The sequence below is a fragment of the Ictidomys tridecemlineatus genome, chromosome 11 (genome assembly GCF_052094955.1).
Source record: "Ictidomys tridecemlineatus isolate mIctTri1 chromosome 11, mIctTri1.hap1, whole genome shotgun sequence".
Classification (NCBI taxonomy): Eukaryota; Metazoa; Chordata; class Mammalia; order Rodentia; family Sciuridae; genus Ictidomys; species Ictidomys tridecemlineatus.
Window position 1 is genome coordinate 3,555,811 of NC_135487.1, and position 16,132 is coordinate 3,571,942.

Consider the following 16,132-nt stretch of genomic DNA (forward strand, 5'->3'; position numbering starts at 1 on the left):
GGCGAAAAGGGGGCGGGGCGGGGGCGGGCCCGTGGCTTAAGCTGGGCGCCCGCGGGGTCCCCGCCCCAGAGTCAGCCGAGGCGGAGCGGAGCGTTAAGCGGTGCAGATCCAGGGCCAAGCAGACAGCCGCTCCGCCTTCCGAGTCCGCACAGCCCCGACGGCCCAGCCACGCGCATGGCACCCCGGGAAACGCACTGAGCCAGGGGTCGCGGCGCCGCAGGTGGCACAATGGCCCTGGAGCAGGCCCTGCAGGCGGCGCGGCAGGGAGATTTGGATGTGCTGAGGTCCCTGCATGCAGCCAACCTGCTGGGGCCCTCCCTGCGCGACCCCCTGGACGCCCTGCCTGTGCACCACGCGGCCCGCGCGGGCAAGCTGCACTGTCTGCGCTTCTTGGTGGAGGAGGCAGGCCTGCCCGCTGCGGCCCGCGCACGAAACGGCGCCACACCGGCCCACGACGCCGCAGCTACCGGCCACCTCGCCTGCCTGCAGTGGCTGCTCTCGCAGGGCGGCTGCAGGGTGCAGGTGGGTCCGCTGCTCCCTGAGCGGCTTGGGGATTCCTCCCCAGAGAGGGTTTCCTCCCAGCCCCCCTGGCGAGAGGGTAGGTGGGATTGGGCCCTCCTGGCTTAGCTGAACCCTCCTTCCAAAGAGCTGTGGATGGGGTGGTCTTCCGGGATTGAGTCCCTGGGCAGATGCCCTAGCAAGGCCTGGCCTCTCCCTGGAAGAGCAGTGGGTAGTATTGGAGAAACCGAGCAGAATTGGGCTCAGTGGGCCGGCAGTTGCATGGGAGAGACACAGCACTGATCCTGGAGTCCTGGGGCGGGGGGCAAAGGGCTTGGATGGCAGAACCAGAAGCCCATGCCCTCCAGGATCCGATCTAGTGGTGGGGATGGACAAAGTCCCACAGCTCACTGGACACTGAGATGCAGAAGTCCCTAAGCCAGGGTGTGGGGCTAGGGTGATGGGACATGAGAATGTGGTCTCCACAGGACGTCAGCACGATCAGGCCTTCCAGCTCTAAGTTACTTCTCAGCTCCCTCTGGGTCTTCTTGTCCCTAGGCCCCAACTGGTCACTTTGAGGAGTGACCTCCCAGGGGAGCCCTGGCTGATGAGAAGAAGCTAGCCAGGTGAGGATCAGGGAGTTCTGAGCATAGGGACAGGAAGTACCAAGCTCTCAGGTGTTCACGTCCTTCTGCTGGAGAACAGCAAGGAGGGAGCGTGTGGAGTGGGCTGCAGAGGGGCCAGGCCACCAGGGCCAGGCCAGAGGGTCTCTGGGCTGAGGGGGAGAATTTGGATGATGTTCTGGTTGTGGGGGCAGCCAGTGGTGGGAGGGGCAGAATTGATTTTCCACTTATGAAGAACACTGGCTTAACTGCGGAGACAACGGAGGAGGCGGGGCCTCCTCTAAGCTGGTTTGTTGTGCCCTAAGGAAGGCCAAACCCACCCTAGTCTCATGTCCTCAGAGGGCAAGGCCCCCCTTCCCATCCTTCCTGGGAGGTGGAGCAGCCCCTTATCTCCTGGCTGGCCCTGCTATCGAGGGTTCCTGGCCATGTGGCCTATGCCCACTCTTTTGGGAGGTGCCTGCCTCCCTGATCCTGGTGTGCAGGCTTGGCTGGAAGCCTCCCTCTCCTCCCTGATCCCAGTGTCCAGCTTGGCCGGAAGCCTCCCTTACCACTGCAGAGGAGGTGGAAGGAGTGAGTGGCCTTGTGCCCAGTTTATCAAGTCTCCTGCCCTCCATCCCCAACACACTTGAGTGCTAGGGGTGGAAGTGGGAGGAGGGGATGACCTCGATCCCTGGTTCTGCCCATCCCACAAGATAAGCAGCTTAGGGTGTGGGCCACAGCACAGGAGAGGCCTGAGGCCTGGACAGCTCGTGGCACTCTCTGTACTGTGTCTGTACTGCCATTGCCACCCAGAAACCCTGAGCCATCAGGACCCCCTGGAGCGCCAGACCTTTAGTTCCCAGGGCCAGTGAAGAGGGCCAGCCCTTCTCAAGATCTGATATCAGGACGTCTTTCACCATGGTCCTACTTGGGCCACCTCTAGCCAGCCCTGTCCTGTGAACTCAGGGGACAGACTGAACCAGTCTCCTCACACCCACAGCGTACGAGAGGGGCCTCAGCATCTTCCTCAGCTTCCTGTGGGCCATTTATTCTCTGCCCCACAATCCTCGCCACCTCCTTAATGGGACAGCCAGTCTGTTCCTCTCGTCCCATGACTTGGCAGTGCCCAGTGCTCCCCAGTCCCCTTGTCTTCCTTTCCTTTCAGGAGCCTCAGATTTACCTTCGCCAAGGTCTCTGGCCAATTCCTCCTACCTTAGCCACAGCTGTCCTTGCCCTTGTCATGGGCAAGGAGGGACGAGAGGCCTCACTTTCCTGATCCTAGTGGACTGCATCCACTAGGATATCTCACTGCTGCCCCAACCCCTTCCCTGCCCTGTCTGTTGTCCCAGGTGCCTGGTGTGTTGATTCTAGAGTGCTGCCCAGTTTTTCACATGTGTCAGCCTCTGAGTCCAGACGCACGAGTTCTTGCCTGGGTGCTGTGAGCAGCCCCTTCCCCCGACAGACACCCAGTGGATGTGTAGTATGGATGTTCTGGGCCCAGAGGTTCTGGGGCTCCTGTAGGGGTCTTGCCCAGCCCCTCCTAGGGACCACCATAGCCCACATATACACTGCTGGCTGACTGCTCCATGGTACCAAGAACACAGCCCGTTCCCATGGCCCAGCCCAGAAGAGTCTGGGGTCAGTTCCTGTACTGAGGTTGGGCTGTCAGAGGTACGCCAAAGTGGAGGCCTCCATCCTGTGAAAGATTTGGGAAGCAGGGAGAAGGAGAGGGCGAGAGGGGATGCAGGGTGTACCCCCCAATCCCAGTGCCATCCCGACACAGCCCAACATCCCCCCCTTCCTGGCCCTGCCTCAGCCAAGCAACACACTTGCTCATTCAGGCGTTCGGTTGTGTCAGGGCTTTGGCCTGGGCCTGGAGCCAGGACTCCTGCTGTCACTCCCGGGTGCCGTGTCCCGGGAGCTGTGTGGGGGTGTCACCATTGCATCCTGCAGGCCTCTGAAGACCACAGTGCTATGGCCAAAGCAGGCCACTCAGTTTCCCAAAGACAGAAGCAGGATTCAAATTTTTGGGATCAGCTCTATCCCAAAAAACCTGTTGAGAGAGGCCTGACCACAGCACAAGGGAGGACAGAGAGGACAGGACTGCCCCCCAGGCCAGGGGGAGGCTGGCAGTGGCCCAAGCCCGTGGCAGGGGCAGATCCAGGCCAGAGAACTTGAACCACCTCTCCTCCCACAGGACAAAGACAATTCTGGTGCCACGGTCCTGCATCTGGCTGCCCGCTTCGGCCACCCTGAGGTGGTGAACTGGCTGCTGCGTTACGGCGGTGGGGAACCCACCATGGCCACAGACACGGGCGCCTTGCCTGTCCACTATGCCGCCGCCAAAGGAGACTTCCCCTCCCTGAGGCTTCTTGTCGGGCACTACCCTGAGTAAGGACCCCAACCCTTTTTTTTTTTTTTTTTTGGTGCTGGGGATGGAACCCAGGGCCTTGCACATGCCAGGCAAGTGCTCTACCACGGAGCCGCATCCCCAGGCCAGTCCTCCCTCTGCCGTGCCACTCATCTTCTCTGGGTGTGATGGCTTCCTTGGCCATCTCATCTACAAAGCCTGTCCCCCTTAGCCGCAGCAGCAACTGGACTTGGGAAGCTGGACATGCAACCCGTGGTCACCTGCCTGTGTTCATTTAGCGGACTGTTGGAAAGGGGGAGGGGAAGGCAGGAGCACCTCCTGGACCCCCATCAGTCAGGCGGAGGGGCCTCGCCAGTACTCAGGCAGTTAGGGAAGCCGCCCCTCCTAGCCCCGGAGCCCAGGCCAAGTTATCCAGAGAGCACGTGCATTCCTGTGGCCCCTCACCCATTCCCACTGCCAGGGGGGACAAGGCTCCCAAACCCCCAGGGTCCCTGGATTGAGTGACTGGTCTGAGAAAGCAGCTGGGTGGTAGGCTGGGGAGCCGTGGGGTGGGGTGGGGGCATGTGGAAGAAAGGGGGGCCCTGCAGAGCCAGAGTCACATGAGAAGCTGGGTGAGGGCAGGAACCAGTTCTCAGGTGCGCCCGAAGGGTAGGGGTCCTGGGGAAAGCCACAGGCCCTTCTGAGGGAGCAGGACACCAATGGGATGGCGCCAGAGTGGTGATTCTGGCCAGTGACTTTTCTCTTCTGGTGGGTGCCTGGTCCAGGAGCCAAAAAGGGGCCCCAACCTCAGGAGGGAACACCTATGAGGTAAAAGGGTCTGGCCCATTCATGAGGGTGCCTTCAGGGCCACTGGCCACCAGGGAGCAGGCCAGAGGCCAGCTTAGCCATGTGACAACACAACAAGGTATCTGTAGCTGGCAGCCTGTGGAGCCCAGGCATACTGACATGGATGTGGAGTGGCTGGCTCTAGTGGTCCCCCCACCCAGGACAGGAGGCTGAGCCTGGTCTCATCGTCCTAGGCGAGGACTTCTTATCTGGTTAGTGGGAGACCCAGCAGGATCTGCCTGGGATGGGCGTGCTCCTCGCAGTCATTTGGTGGCCACTCTTGGGTCAGGTCAAAGTCAGTGGAATTTAGAGTAAGAGGGCCCCAGAGACCCTTGAGTGCAGGGTCTCCCTGTATCATTCACAGGTTTGTCCCAGACTCCGGTTAGACACTCCAGGTTGGGGCTCTGGGAAGCCGCACCTGTGACATGATGCCCCCACCTCCACAGTTACGGTTCTGATGCATCTTCGTGCCCCCTTGCTTCAAGCAGATGACACTAAGGTCCCAAGGAGGAAGGTCATGCAGCAAGGACGTGCTTCTGCCCCTGCCAACCTGCCCAGTACACCTGAGGTGCCCAGAGGGCCAGGCTGATCCTGGGGCCACCAGAACCTAGCAGTGTGAATTGAGAGGGCTCCAAGCCTGTCCCTGCAAGTACTGATGAGACCTGCTGTCCCTGGCCCTCGGGGGGCTGGATCCCAGGCGTTGGGGAGACTGGCTGAGCCATGGAATACTCTTGTGGGCTTCAGGTCTTGAGGGCCCTGATCTCCTCCCAAACCATGCCAGATCTGGGCATGACCGGGCTGTGGTGCCCAGCTCTGTAGCCAGATGCTTTGGGCTGATGAGCTGCCAGCACCCCCAGGAGTCACCGTGAATCTCAGGGAGGTGGACAGAGGGCTTGGGCTCTGTTCCCTGCAGTGGTGTGTGACCTGGCTGATAAGGAGGTGCTTTTGTGTGGTTGCCAGGCTGGGCTCAGGCCGGAGGGGATGGCTGGCGATTGGGACTGGGGGTTGGTATACCCACGCAGGCTCCCGTCTTGGGGCTGGAGACTCTTGCTCCCCAGGGCTGTGCATACGAGGGCTGGGGAAGGCAGAAGCTGGATGACCCTGACCAATTGAGGAGCCAGGCAGCCCGGATCTGAAGGCTGTGACTCTATGCTCTTGTGAGCCTCCTGGGCCTGCTGTGAAGGCCTTTGAATTATTCACGAGGGCTCAGCTCTCTTCCTGGGCCCATGAGCCTGTGAGGGAGGAAGGACGCCCCCCCCCCTCCCGAACTGGCAGTGGAAATCTGATACTACGCAGGGAGGCCGTGGGCAGCTGTGGGCTGTGATGGTGACAAGGTGCAGGGGAGGGCTGGACAGCCCGTGGGAGGCCTGCTAACGCCTGAGATGGCAGAAAGGGCTTGGGTCTCTGGGAACATCCTGCACCGACCACTCTTCCTCTAATCTATCTCAGTTCATTGAGCCGGATCTTACCAGAGGCAGAGAGCTGGCCATGGTGACCTCAAGGGTGGGCTGCTGAGCCTCCCTCTGAGCTCCCGCTGAAAAGGAGCCCCTGAACCAGGGCCGGGCAGAGCCGACTAGGGCTGTCCCAGGCCCTGGGTCTCAGCTGGAGAGGGCTACTGACCCTCCTGGACAGGAACATGAGTGGCCAGTGAGGGGATGAGGGGTCTCGATCCCCAGCTGGGGCTGCCTGGGAAGGGCAGGGAGCAGGTAGACCCCTGACCCCCAGGGACCACCCACTGTGCCTCCACCATGTCTGCTTCTGACATCCCTGGGGACTGCCCAGTCAGAGAGAGGCCCCGGGCTCAGCCCAGAACTCAAGGCCTGAGCTTTGGAGAGAGGAGGGAGGCTCCAGGGGCTTCCCGTGGGGGCCCTACCTGTCATGGCAAGCTAAAGATCACTCGGCCCACAGATTCCCTACTCCAGCTCCCTGCAGGGGCCTTCTCTCAGCCCTCCCCCAGACCTGAAACTGCACAGGGATTAGAAAGTGGTTCAGGGTAAACCGGAAACTGCTCCTGCCTGCCCAGTGCCTCCTGGGGCCTGGCACCAGGTGGTGTTCTCTGAGCCTCTCACCCACTCTAGATAGTAGCTCCGTAATCAGTTCATTTTATAGACTCACTCACTCAACTCATTCAAATAATATTCATGTATTTATTTTGGGTACTGGGGATTGAACCCAAGGGTGTTCTCCTCCTGAGCTACATCCCCAGCCCTTTTCTATTTTTTTGTTTTATTTTATCTTTATTTTGTGAACCTCCTATCTCAGATTCCCAAGTTTCTGGGATAATAGGCATGTGCCGTCACACCCAGTTTTGACTAATGTTTATTGAGCATCTGCTATGTGCTGGGCAATATTCTAAGCGCCAGAGATACATTAGTGAACCAGGCAGATGTCTCTGCCTCGTGGAGCTGGTCGACATAGACATGGTGCCTCCAAGAGGCTTATTGACCAACTGCAGGCACCACTGGTTTGCTGTGTGACCTTGGGCAAACTGCATCCCCCACTCCTGGTCCAGGTCCTAATCTCTCAGTGTTCCCAGTTTGCCAAGTACTTCCCTTGGTTCCTTCTTTAGTAAAATACCTCATGGAGGGCTGGGGTTGTGGCTCAGTGGCAGAGCACTTGCCTCGCACATGTGAGGCACTGTGTTCGATCCTCAGCAGCTCATAAAAATAAATAAACAAAATAAATACATGTATCCATCTCTAACTAAAAAAATATTAAAAAACAAAATGAGAAAAAACAAAAACAAAAAAAACCTCATGGAGCCTGGCTGCTCACAGAGCTTCAGGCGGCCCTTGGCGGGATGGGTAGAAAGGGGCTTCATGAGAGGGGCTTCCCCAGGGACTCACCTCTTAGGGAGCCCCAGGGCCCGAGGCTCAGCCCTCCCTCCCTTTGTGAAGCCCGGAGCTTTTGCCTGGGCTGGGGCAGCCCCTTACCTGCTGGGCACCTGTTTCTGCCTCAGGCAGCAAGGACTCACTCATTCTTAATTACTACTCCCAGGCCGACTCTTGGTATTTGTGGAGGTCACCTGGGCAGCAGGGCCTGGGGCAGGGCTTGTGCTACCTGTTCCCAACTGGGAAAGGCAGCAGCCAGCCCTGCCCCTGTCCCAGGTGGAGGCTCTGAGAAAGGAGGGCCAGGCGGGATCTGGGAAGCCCCCGAAGTGAGGCTCTGTCTCCACCCACAGCTCCTGGTCCTGGCCTGTCACCTAACTGTGGTCCACCAGCCGCCCTCTGACTGGTCTCCCCACCTTGATCCTGGCCCTGCCAGCCCAGCTCCATCTGTAGCCTTTGACAGTGCGGAGAGACCACTAGGCAATGGACAGGCTCCTGGCTCGCCGACGGTGAAGGCCACCCCTTACGGTGGCCTGGGGGCCCTCCCACCTGGCCCTGTTCCCTCTCACCTCAACCCTCCTCCCCATAACTCACCCGTGCTCCTCCCCAGCCTCACTGCCCCTCCTGGGGGCTGGCACCCTCCAGCTGCGTGGGTGGGTTCCTCTCCTGAACCTCTCCAGAGAGCCCCTGCCTGCTGGGTCCCCCTTCGGGTCTTCCCTGGGTGGCCACCTTCTCAGCCAGGCCAGCCCTGGGCCTGCTCACAGGGTAACCCGCCCCCACAACACGCTGGTGGCCTGGCTCTTTTCCCCTGCGGCCCTGATCAGGAGCTGGCATTGTGTGCCACCTGCTCTGTGTGTTCCTCTGTCTGTCCCCGTAACAGGTAGTGAGTGTTTGTTGGATGGAGGAGTCTGGGGCCATCAGACTAAGGTCGCCCCTCTGACCTTAGATGAAACTCCCTTTCTGAGCCTCCACGTGCCCATCTGGCCATGCACTGTCTGTCCTACCAGGCTGAGCCCTAGTGAGCGGGCATCAGGCAGGTCCTTCCTGCTCGCAGACACACTTATTTTTTCAACAACTAGCCTGAGCCCTCTAACCTTCCAGCCCGCCTGCACCGGTGGCTCTTGAGAAGCAGAGGACAGAGTCGGGAGCAGGCAGCCCGTTTGGATGTGCGTTCTGGCTGCTCCTGGGTGCTGGTCTGCCAGCCACTGGCCCAGGAGGACAGAGCTCCAAGAGGCCAAGGGCTCTGCCGCTTTCACGGCTCTGCCTGTCCAGCAGGTAGAGCCCTGGAATCTGCGTCTACAGAAAGAACACAATAAAGTAGAGAAATTGGGAGGAAATTCTCTAGGTTGAGGGGGTTGGGAAGGCCTTTCCGAGGAGCTGGGAGTGGACACTGAGTTGGAAGCAGTCAGCCATGCCAAGCTCTGCCCTGAGGGTGTAGCCACAGCCCTGGCACAGAGGGCGGAGGCAGGGTCTGGCTAAATGGCAGGTCAGAAGGAAGGTCTGGAAGGCTGGAAGAGTTGCAGGGATGTGCTGGCCTCTGGAACTATTCCAAGCTTGTCGGGGATTAGGGTGTCAATGGACTGTTCTAGAATCTTCCTCAAAACAGGGTTGCGCTTCTTCCCTGAACCAAGCCTGATTTAGGCTCTTTTGCTATAAGCAGGGGGCGTGATGCAATGCAGAGCCAGAAGGCTGCGTGACTCTTCAGGTCAGCTCCAGCCACAACAAGATCTGGTCCTTGGGGTGCCAGCCGCTTTCTGACCTCTCTCAGGGCAGGAGTCTTAGGCAGCTGGGAGGGCCACTGGACATTTTGCTCTTTGACCTGAGTCTGAATCCGTGGGGGGACTGATCACTCCTTGTTCCCTGGGCCAGCATGAACAGTAAGCTGGCACAAATTTGGACAGAGAATTCCAACAGACCCTTACAAGCTTTCTACATTTCTTTTGTGCAGTCAGAGGGTGGCTTGCTTAATAGTTACAGTTTGTCCAGATCATCTTTTTCCCCTAAGCGAGAAGAAAAGCGTGGTTTATGTGATCACAACCAGGAAGCTTCCAACCTATGAAAAGGGTTTGGCTCAGGGTCTGTGAAGACTCCAGAGTTTGAGATCAAGAAGGAGGGTGGAGCCTGATGTGATGATGGCCATGCCTATAATCCCAGTGACTTGGGAGGCTGAGGCAGAAGGATTGCGAGTTCAAGGCCAACCTCAGAGATTTAGCAAGATGCTGTTTCAGATATTTAAAAAAGGTTGGGTGAGACTGGGAACAGTTCATTTCCCTGAGTTGGATTCCCAGTAGGAGAAGGAGAAAGAGGAGGAGGAGGGGAAGAGGGAGAAGAAGGAGAAGATGAAGAGAAATGATGTCTAGCCTAAGCTGTGCTTGGCCTGGACACCCCATGACAGCTGTGAGTGCCCCTGGTGGCTGGTCCTCCTGGTATGAGGAGGCACATAGTGGCTACCACTTCACGGATGGGGTTTGGAAGGCAAAAGAAGGGATACTGTGGCACAGCTTGTGGGGGATAGGACTCACACTAGGCCCTGGGCCTTCCTGTGGAGTCCCCATCATGTCCAGTCCCACTCAGAGCTGAGCTCACTGGCAGTGAGGCTCCTGAATGCCCAGCAGTGAGCTCTGCAGAGAAGGACAGTTGTTTATGCACCAAGAGGGAGACAGACAGAGAGGACAGCTGTGGACACTGCACAGCTGGAGTCCCCCTCCAGCTCTCTGACCTTATGGGCCAGGCTCACAAGGTTGGCTCTGCCTGCTCCACCTCAAGTGATGGTAGCTCTCTAGGGCTCCTTTCCTCGTCGGTAGAAGGAGACTGATGCTCCCAGCCATGAACGCATGGTGAGGACGAGATAAGAGAATGGGCGCATCGCAGTACTCGGAACAAGTAATCATTCAATAAATAGTAGCTGCTGTCACTATTATTAACCACTTTTTTATTACTACTGTTATCCATTATTCTTTCCAAGTGGGAGTTCTCTTTTGTTCCTTATGCTTACCCATATTTTTGTAATTCTCCCCAGTGAGTGGGAGGGAGCCCATATTTCTCTTGCCTCCAGGTCAAGCAGGAAGAGAACTAGGCTAGTCCTCTAGGCACCCCTGTGGCCCATCAAGCATATGTGCCCTATGTCCCGGGGTCTCCTGGGCAGGAGGTTCTGACTGCACCATAGAGATCATGGCTGAAATACTAATAATAATGGGGGCAGGCTCCAGTCTTTATTAGACTGTCAGGACTCTGTTGGGAGTGGCAACTAGTAGGCACCACTGCCCCCTGCTGTCCATCTCCCTCTCAGGCTGGCTGGGCACCCTAGCGTGATAGCTACCTGCCACAGGGGGTGTTGGGAGGGCAGAGCTCAACACAGATCTGGTCCCCTTCGTCATTTACACTGCCTTGTGCTGCCCCCTGTCCCAGAGAGGGCCCCAGGCCCCAAGACCCCAGCACTTGCCATGCCTTGGTTACAGGGTGAATAATTCAGGCTGCTGAGTGTCAGTCATGAAATATTCAACAGGCTGTTCCTGGCACACCAGCATGCGTATGTGTGGGGGCAATGCCGGCACTGGGGCGTAGAGGCCAGGGCAGCGGGCCAGCATGTTTCTGAGGAGAGGTGCATGGCTGGGCCTCTGGCTTGCCCTGTGCTGATTGGCAGGACCCTCTCTGCTCTCGACAGGGGCCGGGGGTGGGGTACAGAAGGACAGCCAGGCACAGCGCCTCCTCCCCTCAACTTATAAAGCACCACGCTCTGCTTTGGCCCCAGTATTAGCAGATCTGTGTCAGGGAAGCGGGGTTCCCAGGCCAGAGAGTGGTGCCCAGTGCAGGCTGCAGATGACCTGGGGACTCCAGGGACAGGGAAGTGGACAGAGAACGAGAAGTCTACTGGGAGGCATGTGTGAGAGAGAGGAGAGTGCACACATGGCTCGGTCACGCTGAGGTGACAGGAAGGTGGGTGAATGAGCAGATAGAGGAGGAGGAAATGGCTTAGGGCATGAGCTGATGGACAGATGGACAGGCAACTGGATGAGAGACTTGGGGGGTGTGGGTTGTGCATGTGATTGCCACTGTGGGTGTGTAGATACGGAGGGCAGTTGAGGGTAAGGATGTGAAGAAATGTGTTCCTAGGGTGCCAAGGTCTAATCAGAGCCCGGCAGGATATAGCCCCTATCTTGAGCTTCTAGACTTGTAGAGAACAAGGGGGATCTGGGAGTAGATTGTGGCTCCACCTAGTGTCCCATTGCGGTAACTACACTCTGGACTGACTTCACCCATCCATCAGCCTAGTGGCCAGGCCAGCTTCTGTGTTCCCTAGCAGCACCTCACCAGTGGGGCTGGCTCACTGTTCCCCAGTTAGGACAATGAGCTGGGTGGAGAAGCAAGGATGAAGGGCAGTGACAGCTGAAAGGTAAGCTGTAGTGGAAGCACCTGGGACATAGGGCCCCTCCCCCACTCTGTCTTTTCAGTACCTGCAAACTTACTGCAGGTGAGGACCTGCATCCCAGACAGATATGTGTTCCCATGCCACTTACCAGCTGAGTGGCCTGTGGCAACACATGGACCAAGCCTCAGTTGCCTTTCTGCAAAATGGGAATGACAGTGGGACTTAAGATGAACCTTCCTAGCTAAGCATGGTGGTGCACAACTGTAATCTCAGTTACTTGGGAGCATCAGACAGAGGGATTCCAAGTTCAAGGCCATCTTGGGCAATATGATTAGCCCCTGTCTCAAATTTTGTAATAATAATAATAATAATGACTGGGAATGTAACTCAGTAGTAGAGCACTCCTGGGCTTAATCCTCAGTACTGAAAAAAAAAAAAAAAGAAAGAAAGAAAGAAAGAAAAAGAACCACCACCACCACCTTGGTGCACAACAAAACCCAGGATGTCAATGAACTTCAAATTTGAGATAAATATTTTTTGGTATAAGTATGTTCCATGCAATATCTGGGATATGCTAACACATTATTGATATTTATCTGAAATTCAGATTTAAGTAGCATCCTGTGTTTCATCTGGCAATGCTAACCCTCCCTGAACTCCAAGAACTCCCTCCTCTGGGTTAGGCCTAGGCCAGAAGCCGTTATGGCTAACCAAGTATGACAGGCCATCCACGGAGCTGCCCCAGGGTAGGAGGGGTCCAGAGCAATGTAGGACATTGGTAAAGGTGGGACTGTTCCCTAAGAGCAGGATGTGCTGTCAGATGCTTTATAAAAACCAGGCTGCTGTGGGTGGGACCACAGCCAAGGGGACCGGGAGGCTGCTGTGGGACCTAGTCCAACCCACTCTCCGGGTCCTCTGGGGCTCCCAGGATTGGGGCAAGGACGACCGCAGGCACTGAGAGACCATGGTGGGTGTTGCATATTCGCAGGGGAGTGAATGCCCAAACCAAGAATGGTGCCACGCCCCTGTACCTGGCGTGCCAGGAGGGCCACCTGGAGGTGACGCAGTACCTGGTGCAGGAGTGCGGTGCGGACCCGCACGCGCGCGCCCACGATGGCATGACCCCACTGCACGCAGCAGCACAGATGGGCCACAGCTCGGTCATCGTGTGGCTGGTGAGCTGGTCATAAGAAGGGAGGGGGCCTGGGAATGGGCACGGGGCGGTGGCCCAGCCAGGAGGGGCCTGGTGCCCAGTCCCCGCCCTTTTCTCCGCCCCTCTCTCCAGGTGAGCTGCACCGACGTGAGCCTGTCGGAGCAGGACAAAGACGGCGCCACAGCCATGCACTTCGCCGCAAGCCGCGGCCACGCCAAAGTGCTCAGCTGGCTCCTGCTGCACGGCGGCGAGATCTCAGCCGACCTGTGGGGCGGGACCCCGCTGCACGACGCCGCCGAGAACGGCGAGCTGGAGGTCAGGGCGGCCCGAGAGGGGCGGGGCCTAGGGGCGGGCGGGGCCCGGGGCGGGGCCCGGGCGGGGCGCGCGCCCTCTGCTGGCGCCGCGCTCTCAGCACAGCCCCGCCCGGGCGCGGGGCGCCGGTCGCCGCCAGGTGCTCACCCCATGCCCCCGCAGTGCTGCCAGATCCTGGTAGTGAACGGCGCGGAGCTGGACGTCCGCGACCGTGACGGGTACACGGCCGCCGACCTGTCGGACTACAATGGCCACAGCCACTGCACCCGCTACCTGCGCACCGTGGAGAACCTGGTATGACCCGGGTACAGCCTTCGTTGTCATCTCATCCCGCCTCCCACCCCAGGGGTAGAGGTCTTACCCCTTCTACCAAGGAGGGAGCTGAAGTTCAGGGACGTGCATCCCCTTGCCCAAGGTGACACAAGGAGTACGTGTCCTTGACCACTGTCAGACCTACCTCTCAGCCCAGATCCACTGCCCACTGGGGAGCAAGGCACAGTGAGGTGCAAGAGGACAAAAGGTCAAGGGAAGGGAGACAGGGAGGACCAGAGTCATTCTGACAAGAGATAAGGCTAGGAGAGATCAGAAGACTCCAACCAGGGGCCAGCCAAGTTCATTCACCCACCCACATTATCAGCTCATTTAACTGACAGCCACCCTCTGAGGTAGGTAATGCCAGTGAATCCATGTCACAGGTGAGTAAACTGAATCTCCTGGAGACCCAAGGTCATGCAGACAGTAAGTGGTGGAGGACCACTCTTTCTTGACCACAATACCACATGCTGGTGCATTCCTAGTTAATTCATAACCAGACACTTATGTGACTCTTGTAAATTATTTTATTATGGTTGCTCAGCCATGAAGTAACCCACTGGGGCCTGGACTCAGGTGTGGATGTCACCAAGTCTAGGGCCCTGCCCATCTGTTTTCTAGGAGAAATGAGGTAGGAAGAGGGTGGACCTCACTGACATCTGCAGAAATAAGCTGATAGTTCCAGAAGACAGCCAGGCCATGATTGGGGCTTCCAAAAGAAGCCCAGAGGAGAGACAGTGGATGGTCCCTGGCCTGACTACCCCAGTCCTGGGGTCTGCAAAGAGTAGCAAGGCCCAGGATCAGAGACTGCAGGTAGACTAGAGGATGAATTCCCCCCTGGAAAGGAACTTGCAAAGAGTGTGGGTGGCCCTGCAGCTAGTGAGTACCCTGTCACTGGGGCCTACAAGCAGGGGTAGACACTGTCATGGGCCATTCTGCCCCAAAGGTGAGTTCCTTCCAGCTGAGAGAATCTGTCTCTGTTGTGGGGCTGTGGGCGCAGCAGCAGAGCCCAGGACCTTCCAGGACCCTCCAGTACCTCCTGAGAGTTTGCTCCACTGCTAGCAATAATTTATTGAATTTATTGAATTTTGACTCTGGCGGGCTGAGTGCTTGGCAGGTGTCAGGTTCATCTTCATCTTATAGTAACTGTTGGCACATAAGACGTTCTCTAGATATCATGCCATGCATGGCACTTAACTTTTAAAGTCTTTTTTGGCCACCCACTGGGCAAGGAACATTGTACTTACCCATTTACAGATGAAGAAACAGGCACAGAAAAGACAAGTGAGTGTCCAAGGTTACAAAGCTAATAAGTGGAGGGGGGTAATTTAAAGCCATTTTCTCAGGCTGCAAAGCATGAGTCCCAGCCTTTTGTGTCTGTAGCCCATGGGGGTCAGGACCAGGTGCCCTTGGTGCCCACTAGTGTCAGCCAAGAAAAGGGTACCTTCAGGCCGTCCCCCAAAGCCATTATCCTGGGCTCCCCTTTGGCTCTTAGGATAGTCAGCAGAGGCTGAACCTCCTGAATGTGGATGGGTGGGCACTCTCACCCAGGCAGGTCCAGCTACAGCAGTGACAGATACAAGCCACCAAGGATGCTGGCCCAGAAAAGGCAAACACTCCCAAAGAGCCCCTAATTAAAGGGCCAATGAGCGTGGCTGCCGAGCTGTTACCTGGTACCAGGCTGCCTCCCTTTCCCAGGGGGCCTGTGACACTTCTCAGGCAGGGAGGGGGCATGGGGCAGGGAGGAGTAGGTCTGGGCAGGAGACAGCAGAGAGAGCAGGCTTGCCGGCAGCAGGACAGCATGGGCAATGTAAGCAGGGCCCCCAGCCCAATCCCAGCCTGTGGTCAGAGGCACAGACGGCGAGAGGGAGGGGGACAGGCTTGGGAGCCTGAGCAGGAGCTGCCCAGCCCAGCCCAGCTGGGCCACCAGGCCCCACCCTTCCCCACCCCCAGAGCCCCATCAGGAGACTGGCTGGGTTGGTGCTGGGAGCTGACAGGTTGGGAAAGGAGAAACAGGGGTTTTCAGCAGGTAAGAGGGGACGGCTCTCCCTGTACCCCACCCCAAACCCCCTCCTGAAGAAACACGAGAGCCCAGGCCCTCTGCTGGTTGATAAGGGAAGGCTGGTGCATGGCAGTCTCCCTGGGGTGCAGCCCAGGGCCCCTTCCCTTTGTGGCTTCTAGCCTCCTGAGCAGGGAGGGGCCAGGATGGGAGTATCTCTGGAACCCGAGGTCCTGCTAGGGGGCTGGACTTGAATCTTAGCCTCAGAAGAACCCAAGACCCTTTTGCAATGGGGAAAGGATCTCAGAGAGGGAAGTGACTTGACTGAAGTCACACGGCAAGGGCATGCCTGAATGGGACCTGGCCCAGAAAGCGCAGGTCTGTGGAGGAGGCTTGCCCTCACAGCCCTCCTGCCTTCTCCTCAGAGTGTGGAGCATCGAGTACTGTCCCAGGATTCGTCCACTGAGCTGGAGGCAAAGCAGCCTGACTCGGGCATGTCCTCACCCAACACCACCATGTCAGTCCAGCCACAGAACTTTGACCTCAGCTCGCCTGCCAGCACCCTGTCCAACTATGACTCCTGCTCTTCCAGCCACTCCAGCATCAAGGGCCAGCGCCCTCCTCCTCGTGGTGAGTGGGCTGGAGGGAGAGGGAGGAGGGAAAGCACACTGCCTAGGGCATCCTGCCCGTGGTCCACCACAGGCGGCCCTTCCCCCAGAGGGGACGCCCAGGGTCCTGTGTGCCCACCACACAACCACATGGACATCCACATGTATTCCCCCCAAAACTCACATGTGCCTCACCCATGGTTCATTGTTCTTGCCTACCCACACTCAAAAGTCACATCTGTATGTCTGTAAACA

At 57.8% G+C, this 16,132-nt stretch overlaps 1 protein-coding gene across 12 annotated transcripts in view; it reads left to right on the forward strand.

The window, feature by feature from the left end:
• Positions 1 to 51: 51 nt before the first annotated feature.
• Espn (espin) overlaps positions 52 to 16,132 on the forward strand; it is a 29,239-nt gene continuing 13,158 nt past the window's right edge. For 7 of the 12 annotated variants that reach the window (XM_078025144.1, XM_078025138.1, XM_078025139.1 and 4 more), the window contains exons 1-6: positions 54 to 522; positions 3,298 to 3,491; positions 12,482 to 12,668; positions 12,779 to 12,961; positions 13,121 to 13,252; positions 15,695 to 15,899. In XM_078025144.1, coding sequence (XP_077881270.1) covers positions 229 to 522; positions 3,298 to 3,491; positions 12,482 to 12,668; positions 12,779 to 12,961; positions 13,121 to 13,252; positions 15,695 to 15,899 — 1,195 coding nt within the window. In that variant the 5' untranslated portion in view covers positions 54 to 228. Of the gene's footprint in view, positions 523 to 3,297; positions 3,492 to 12,481; positions 12,669 to 12,778; positions 12,962 to 13,120; positions 13,253 to 15,694; positions 15,900 to 16,132 lie in introns of all 12 variants that reach the window. The other 5 variants (XM_078025132.1, XM_078025134.1, XM_078025135.1 and 2 more) reach the window with 1 other exon arrangement.